Source organism: Sinocyclocheilus anshuiensis, unplaced genomic scaffold, assembly GCF_001515605.1.
Source record: "Sinocyclocheilus anshuiensis isolate Anshui unplaced genomic scaffold, SAMN03320099.WGS_v1.1 scaffold548, whole genome shotgun sequence".
In the NCBI taxonomy this organism is placed as follows: Eukaryota; Metazoa; Chordata; class Actinopteri; order Cypriniformes; family Cyprinidae; genus Sinocyclocheilus; species Sinocyclocheilus anshuiensis.
Window position 1 is genome coordinate 520,626 of NW_015554106.1, and position 9,206 is coordinate 529,831.

At 36.7% G+C, this 9,206-nt stretch overlaps 1 protein-coding gene across 3 annotated transcripts in view; it reads left to right on the forward strand.

Annotated features, from left to right (window-relative positions):
• The first annotated feature begins 593 nt into the window (after nt 1-593).
• LOC107669712 (carboxypeptidase M-like) overlaps nt 594-9,206 on the forward strand; it is a 46,602-nt gene continuing 37,989 nt past the window's right edge. The window contains exons 1-2 of one of the 3 annotated variants that reach the window (XM_016462081.1): nt 594-848; nt 1,863-2,067. In XM_016462081.1, coding sequence (XP_016317567.1) covers nt 1,902-2,067 — 166 coding nt within the window. In that variant the 5' untranslated portion in view covers nt 594-848; nt 1,863-1,901. The remainder of the gene's footprint in view (nt 849-1,862; nt 2,068-9,206) is intronic. The other 2 variants (XM_016462080.1, XM_016462082.1) reach the window with 2 other exon arrangements.

Genomic DNA, 9,206 nt, shown 5'->3' on the forward strand with positions numbered 1-9,206 from the left:
TATGCTGGTCACTGGCAAATGACCAGCATAAACCAGCAAAAGGACCAGCATAAACCAGCACATGACCAGCATAAACCAGCAAAGGACCAGCTTAAACCGGCAAAGGACCAGCATAAACCGGCAAAGGACCAGCTCAAACCGGCAAAGGACCAGCATAAACCGGCAAAAGGACCAGCTTAAACCGGCAAAAGGACCAGCATAAACCGGCAAAAGGACCAGCTTAAACCAGCATCCCAGCGTCAAAACATACTTAACCAGCATATGCTGTTTTTTTCAACAGGGTGAATGTATGTTGTTGTTGTTTTTTTAATATTATGTTAACTTTTTGATGTATGATGTAGATGTGTGTATATATATATATATATATATATATATGATGATTCATAACGGTCATTTTGACAGTCAGTAGTAGAATATGCAAATTGAAGTATGTCAAGATGTCACGCAATAATGGGATATGCAAAGTCATTTTCAGGTAATACCTGTCGTTGTACGTGTAAAAAGTACATTTTAATTGAATGTAAATAGTAAACAGAACGCACCAAAGGTTATGTCAAGTGTCATTGATACAGTGTGTGTGTGTGTGTGTGTGTGTGTGTTGAGCGCGCGCCCCGCCTCCACTCATTACTCCCTACAGCTGCACCAAACACACGTGAGGCTGAAGTGGAGTCAGTTGAACGCACTGCGCTATGGAACAAGATACCTTCATTTCATCAATGACACGAGCAGGACGACGACATATGAACTTTCTTAACATGTTATGAGATGATATAATGACAACAGAGTAACTAAACAAGCAGGACAAGGTCTTAAACCGTGTCGGAGAAGCGCCAGAGAACGCACAAGAGGTAAAGCTGCTCGTTTACTCTCATTAATACTAAGTACAAAGTCTAAAGTTGTTTGGTTAATGAATGCCTTGCGATGTAATGCAGTTTGTTTCTTTTTTATAAACCATATCATGTTTTATTTATAATTTAAGTGGGGTTTTAGTAATTTGTTGATACTGTAGATTACTATTTATACACGTACTGTGTATGGTTTGAGTTTGTGTGTACATGTTGTAATAATGTCATATTATTGATATTGATAACATGGTTCCACCACAGATGTATATAAAGAATAGTGACCTGCCTAACCATAAATTCGAATGTAGCCTATATGGGCATCCGCCATTGTCCTCAGCAAATACTTATTTGAATTATTTTCAGAAATACACTGCACGCTTCTAGAAAAGGCAAACATTAATGTCTAAAAACTGAAAACGAACATAAACATTAACCTGTGACTTTAGAGCATATTGCATTACTTTGACCTTTTAGATGCAACACAACAATCATGTATTGGACACGAACACTAACATGCCATTTTTAAAGTGCCTTGAAATACCATGTAAATGCGGTAAAGTTAGTACAATTGCGTTAATATCATACTTGTACCGTGGTAACACCACAATACTTTTTTGTAAGGGCATTTATTAACTGCATGAGGCTGATAGATAGATAGATAAAATATAAATGATGCTAATATAAATAATGTCTACAAAGCAAGCACTAAAACAAATTAGGCAGATATGTTGAGAATTATTTTATGCTGGGCAATTTTGAAAATTAGTTAATTATATTACATACAGCCTTGGGCTCTCCTGTCCAAACTATATATCAAATAATTTCCTAGTGAGCTGCCTATCTAGACAGCATTTTTGGACATATTACACACCTGTCATATAAAGAAACATGTTTATTCAATGTCTTTCTAAACCTCAAGGCTTTAAAAATATGAATCCATATCGACAGACAATAGAAAGTGAAGTGAAACAAGATAAGGGCACATCACGTCATTGTCTTCTTTGTTTGTGTTTCTGGAAAAGGCTTCCACACTCTTCCATTGTGTTGGTTCAAAGGATGTTCGTCTTCACTCTCTGCCTGTTCTTATGGTCCTGGCTATCATCCATTCACGGTCTGGAGTTTCGCTATCATAACAGCGTGGAAATGGAGCAGTACTTGAAAGACATCAACAGGATGTTTCCTGATATCACGCATCTACACAGTATCGGCCAGTCTGTTGAAGGTAAACCAGCTGTGGTGCAGCGTTAAGCACAATCGTGACAATATTGTCCTATATTTATCATCTGTGAGTTGATCAGACTCTTCGGTCTGTATGTGTTCCTGCAGAAGAGCACAGTGTTATACAGAGGGCAGGTGTATGGTGACAGATGCATGCAACAGGTTCAAACTTATTGCCTGGCCGTCCATCAGAGAGCTTATTGTGCAACAAATATTTTTATGAGTCTACAAACAGCAGCAGCAGTACAGTGAGCCAAATACAGCAGCAAGTTGAGCCAGAGCTTCTGTAGGGGGAAAAAATACTGACCTAGGGGGAGTTAATTTGTATATTTATTTATATATGCATAAAATGGTTAGTTCTGGTTATGTAATTTGATTGGCTTGGTATACAGTCCTCAGCACTGGGACTTCTCACTGTTTATATTGTCTATGTTTGCGGGTTCAAGAATGTCAGTATGTTTATTAAGACGCGATCGCACTAGACTTGGAGAATGTGAAATTTCTTTGGTGTTTTTGTTTTATTTATTAATTTATTGGTTTACAAAGATAGCCAGTGGTATATTTGGATAAGACAAAAAAAGGATAGCAATAAAGTTAAAGAAAAACATTCAAATGTTTACAGTAAATAATATTAACACGTTTTACACATTTTTGGACAAACGAGTTATGACGTCCTGCTCTATTTTTTAATTTTATTTTTTTATATAAATGTAACAAATATACAGCAAGCTTTAAAGTTAGCATTTTTTTTATTAATCTTTAAATAAAAGCCTTTTTTTGTAACTATTTTAGTTGATAGAACTACATTTTTGCAAGGATTTGTGGAAAACCAATACCATTTGTGTTAAGAATTCTAACTCTTTATCTTTTAGTGCCGTCAGAATACTCTCAGTCCCTGTATCGTTCATGAATGCATGGGCCCATGGGAAGAGTCATGAACACGGAGTCAAATCTCTGTCCACAAACTTCTTCAACTTTATTATCTCCTACAATAGTATATATAGACATATTGTGAGGGCCGGTGTACCCCGTTCATCCAATAGGAGAATGCATTATATATCATATAAGACAAAACGTGTCATATAAAATGATATATAAGCAAAAAGTTAAGGGAGAAGAATAACTTCTTTCCAGATGAATCCTATTATTCAAGCTAACTAATGTAAAACCTTAAGTGGATAAATATAGGTGACAAAGGAGGAAACCGAAGGGAGAAAGAACACAAACAGGCAGACTCATAGAGATATTTGGCAGAAAGCATGATATTTTCAAACAATTTGCAATCGTTGTCTGAATAGACCTTAATCAGGTTAGACGCCAAATTGAAGAAAACAAGGCTGTGAGGAATAGACTTAGTCTTTACAGTGGCACGCACTGTATAAAGGTTCTAGATCATGTCATTTTCACAATTCACAACTTCAAAACTGATTTATGGAATGTTTGTCAACTGAGCGTTTTTGTTGTTTTCAGAAAGTTGTTGTTTTTTTTGTCAGCTGAACAATCGGTATGTTGTTAAACAACATTACAATCCATTGAACACACTACTTCTATTCCTCAAAGCCTCGTTTTCATTCCTGTCAAAAGGTAAATGGTTAAATACGCTGACTAAGGCCTTGTATCTACAGCTGAATCAACAGCACTCTTTGCTTGTGTTTTTTTCCTTGAATAGATTTGGATTCATTGTTAATTTTGTGTTTATGGATTCGTAAGCACATGTTTTTTTTAATTTTTAATTTTTAATTTTGTGAGTTGTTGTAAACTGACAGTTGTTTACATTAACATTGGCCTCAAAAATATTTGGTCCCTTGTGTGATGTTTGAACATCATTGCATTAGATAACAAAATGTTAAATAAACTAAGTGTCAATGAACCTTCCACGTAAAACATTTCACAAAAAAGAAGTTTGTTAGGTTTCAAATGATAAATCAACAGATATAATGTTCAAGATTAGGTCAGAAAGTATCTGGATCCTTTCTGGTTGCCAAATGTTAGTTTCTATTATATTTTAAAGGGGTCATATGATGCGATTTAAATTTTTCCTTCCTCTTTGGAGTGTTACAAGCTCTTGGTGCATAAAGAAGATCTGTAAAGTTGCAAAGACTAAAGTCTCAAATCCAAAGAGATATTCTTTATAAAAGTTAAGAGTCAGCCACGCCTACCTAAAACAGGCTCGTTCTAAAACGCCCCCACATATCTACGTCACTATGTGGGAAGATTTGCATAACGCCGCCCAAATGTTCACGCAAAGAAAGAAGGCGTAACTTTTATTCTCGCTGTAGTATTGTTGCCGCCGCCGCCATAACGTGAAAGCGCTGTGTGCTTCGTTGTGAAAGCGAAACTACTTTGTTTGGCCTTCCAAAAGAGGACGATATCGCTTCGTCATGCCTGGAGCTGATCCGTGCTGGTCGCTGAGGAAATGCAACAACTTTGCGCTGTGGATCACCGGATCGGCTTTCACCGTGGACGAAGCGGAGTCCAGCCCGGGGTTGACACATGTGGTTGCCGCAGGCATCACAATATTGTAAGGGACGTAACATTTCCGTCACATGCTTGAGGCATTCGGCCAATCACAAAGCACTGGATAGCTGGCCAATCAGAGCACACCTCGCTTTTTCAGACTGATGAGCTTTGTAAAAAATCGACGCGTTTCAGAAAGGCGGGACATAGAGGAGAAACAATAGTATGTGGAAAATGTGTTTTTTGAACCTTAAACCGCATAAACACATTTTATTACTCCAAATACACCAAATAATGTTCTTTTTAGCAACATCATATGACCCCTTTAAATTACACCTGTGGTTAAACTTTTATGCATCCACTGAAAACTAGTTCTGAGAAATGACCTAGCATCATTTGTTTGTTTATGAAGGAAGTATATTTCATTAATTTAAAGTGTTGCTTAAATGTCCAAATACTGTTTAGGGCCACTTGTAAAGCAATATTGAGAACTTCCATAGAAAATCTCATGGAGAATCTCTCACTGTGCAGCACCTCTCTGAATGTGCTGGACTACCTAAAAGTATCCCCTTGAACCGTCCTATGTAAAGGTGTCAGAGTCAATCTCATCAGCCCTTTCAGTCTTGATACATAATGATAATAGTTAGCACATCAGTACTTGCTGAGCTCGAAGCGCTACCAGTTTTATATTGCAATTCCAGGAGCGTTTGTGCATATTTAAACCACAATGCTATTAACTTAAGAGTAAGAGTGCATTTAGATTTTAGGTTGATATACGTGTTGTTAAAATTTGTTTAATTTACCATTCACATCTGAGAAAATTTGTTAATTTAATGATTTAGACAACATTTGATTAGGATCTTGGTCTCTGACTGGACTTCTCGTCTCGTATTTTCTGAGCGCCAAATGTCAAACCACTTGAAGTGTACCAAAGCGGTTCATATCAGCGGCAAAATCCAGCGCGTTAACACAAATCACCTTGAACAGACCTCACGCTAGTTTCCCATGGTTCTACTTAGGTGCTCGGAAAGACCAGCCAGTTTTACTCTATTACCCCAACAAAAGGATACAGGGTAGCTACAATGCCCCGCTTCAAAGATCCGTCTCTACGCCTATACGGCCTTATTGAAAGAGCGTTTTGAAGCAGTCTTTATTGTCTGGGGATGTTTGAAAGGATAGTTTGCTCATCCCATTTGTTATTTGAAAGGGAAATCGGTGCAGCTAAAGATTTGCTGTTTTCCACAGTCAGTCAATCTGACGGAGTTAAACAGAGCCGGTAAATACTGCCCACACAGGAGCACAATGCAGCGCCTGTGCTTAGAGATTGGTATAACAAATAAAGCTGACCTTTGCTTGCATGTGGGAAACGGACAAGTCTAGTTTTAACAGTGAAAGAAAGTGATTGTCAGGCATCCTTTCCACATTAAAGGTTAAGACTTTTTCTGATTTAGTGTAGCTCATCCTTGTCTTGTATAACTTGGAAGTGGTATTTGATTTAGCCTTATTTGAAGCATAAAACTTTACCACTTTTAAATGGATGAATGAACACAATACTTTTAAAAGGTGTGGGGTCAGTGAGTTTTTAAAAGAAGTTTGTGAAACTCAACCAAGGCTGTATTTATTTGATCAAAAATACAGTAAAAACAGTAATATTAGGAAATATTCCAGTTAAATAACTGTTTTCTATTTTTAATTATAATGTATTCCTGTTACAGCTGAATTTATCAGCAGCCATTACTTATTCTATTATTCTAATATGCTGATTTTGTGCTCAAGAAAGATTTCCTATTATCAGTATTGAAATCAATTGTGCTACTTAATAGTTTTGTGGAACTTTTTTTTTTCAGATTCGTTGATAAATAGAAAGTTCAAAAGAACAGCATTTGTTTGGACTAGAAATCTTTTTGTAATGTAAAAGTCATTCCTGTCAATTTTGAAGAATTAAATGTGTTAATTGTTTGCAGAATAAAAGTATTAATCTTACTGAATGGTAGTGTGTATGTATACGATTGTTATTTGTTCAGTATTTTTTAATGCATTTAAAGAAAACTAAATGACACAATTATGATAGTGTTTCAGATTTTAATTTCATCAAAATCTAACACTTCCTGCAATTCATATCCTGATTTTTTTTTTTTGCTATTAATAAAGTAATTTTGTTGGGTTACTGTGGCCACCTAGCTCACAGCTATGGTGCTTAAGATTACAGAGTGATGGAGACATTGGCTTATCTTTGAACGTGCTGCTAGTCCGTGACATTTCAAGTTAATTCGGTCCGTGGATCAGGTTGCTCTTTTGGCTCCGCACAAAACCATCATTGAGTAGAACACATTCGCTGCCAAGTCTTTTTCACTCTTTCCTCTCTCTCTCTTTTTCTCTATCTGATTTAGATGCTAATATCACGCTGTACGAATTCTCTCAACCTCTGTTTCTATAAGGGTGGTCCTCCATACGCTTCAGTCCAAATCTTGTTTTCTTCATCTCTGGGCAAGCGGTGTGCCCCAAGGCTGACCTTTGGGCCCACTTTAGTTGATTAAAACCTCAAGTAAACCTCTGCTTCCCCAGTTAAAGATCTTTCTACTAATGCAGGTAGTGTCTGAAGCTAATCCAAGGACACTGTGGTACCATATCTTTTCATTTAGCTGATGGAGTTGCACTTGGAAAGCAACCCTTAATGAAGTCGTACCCATCTCCTTCATCTCTTGGGAGCCTTTGTTACTGGCTGATTGTAAAGCCCATTTCTCCAATCACTTCAGACCTCAAGTAGATTGTGTAGCCATTGTGCGCTCTTGCCCCATCAGGCTAACCCCTTGTCCTAATCCCGCTGTGTCGCCTATTTAAGACCAGGGAATAAGAGACCTGAGCTGACTAGAGGTAATCTAGGACACCAGCTGCTTAGCCTGGAAGGCCGTTCTTGTTTGTTGACCACCCTGTCTCTGCCTAATCAGTGTTACAGTTGCCCACTGGGGAAAGAACAGGAGGTGGGCTATGATTATCTCTGATATAATATTATGTTTCATATGCTTGATTAGTTGGGCCTAATTAACTAAAGCTCTCGTATGGTGATTATCAACCCAGACCAATGCCATTTGGCAACAGCGTCGGCTTAATCAAGATTACACTGCTGAAAGAAATCCTTTAATCATTCATAATTCTGCACATCATTTTATCTTGTTTGATAAACAGCAGTAATTGGATTTCAGATATGTACAGAAGTGCAAAAAACTTTGTTCATGGAGGAAATTGAATGGAGCGGTTTTTGTGATTTGAACAATTGGGTGGTTGAGTCGTTTTAGCTGCTGTTAAAGTCACAACATAACGGAAGTAGTGTCAGATCTTTTCTTCCATATTGTGACGTACATCCAAGTGTAATGGATTATTGAAAAAATGTAGGGCGGGGACTTTAAGATGTGGGTGATTTGGTTATGACTATTTTGGTTCAGTTATAACTTCTGATTTAGCCTAAACATTATGAAGTCAAAACATTAAGAAATGAAACATACACGGATTCATTGCTCACAATAAGATCTATAATAACGTGCATTTAGAAAACAGACAGTGTGAAGTTTAATTTCATGCCGCCTTAACACTAGAACCGCCAGAGGTCGCTGTATACCTAAAAGCGCCAGCGGGTAAATTTTACCCACGCACATGACAACTGTATTTATATGGCTAAAGAACATATTTCATTGTATTATGCCACTGTCTTCACAAAGAAGTGTCTAGACTCATGAAATGATTATGTCTAGTCATTTTTATCCTGTTGTTTTATATTCAAGACTTTTTTTAATGCAGGCTACACTAATCCATTGCGGTCAGTAGCCTTACCTAAAAAAAAAAATTAAAAAAAAAGCCTGCATTGACAACGGAAATTAGAGGGTAGTAGCCTAAATATTTGGGTGGTGTAATATTATAATACATTGTCATTAATCAATATATTAAGATAACCCATGCTATGAATGACTAAAACAGCCTATAGACAATAATGAGCAATAATAATTCACCACACTGCATGATGCGATGACAAATTCAAGCGCACAGCTTCACCTAAATATTTATTAATTTGTTTAGTTATATCATTTATAATTTGAATAAGAGAACAACACCATTAAACTTCGGGTAATCAAAAAATGGTTTTATTCATTACATCATATATCAGATTTTTTTTTCTTCAGGAAATGGCCAGACTAGAATAGCAACACAATAGCAAACAATAAACGATATGGCAAGACAAAAATTAAATAATTAAACCAAAGTTTGACCAATTAGAGTAACGTGAGGCTAAAACATGTAAATATGATATCTTGATCACTGTCAGATGAGCCGTCAGATGCTGAGCTGACCCAGGACGCATAACTTACCATCAGACTCTCCATCACTCATGGTATTTAGTGTTTCTAATATCAACCTTCCATAAATCGCCTTTTTTTTTTAAGTCATTTTGACTTTATTTATGAAACTGATAACCGCTAAATCAGTGAGTGAAAGGCGTTGCCTGGAAATGTAAAATGTTAAAACATAAGCGGCAAGAAAATGACAGCGCGAAAATACATGCATTATATAGAGGGTAAATTTGACCCGCTGGCGCTTATAGGTATAAATGCCCCATTTTTTGATCTGGTTTTATCTAAATAATTTTTAACAACATTGGATTGTAAATTACATAATTTTAGTAAAAGTCAATGA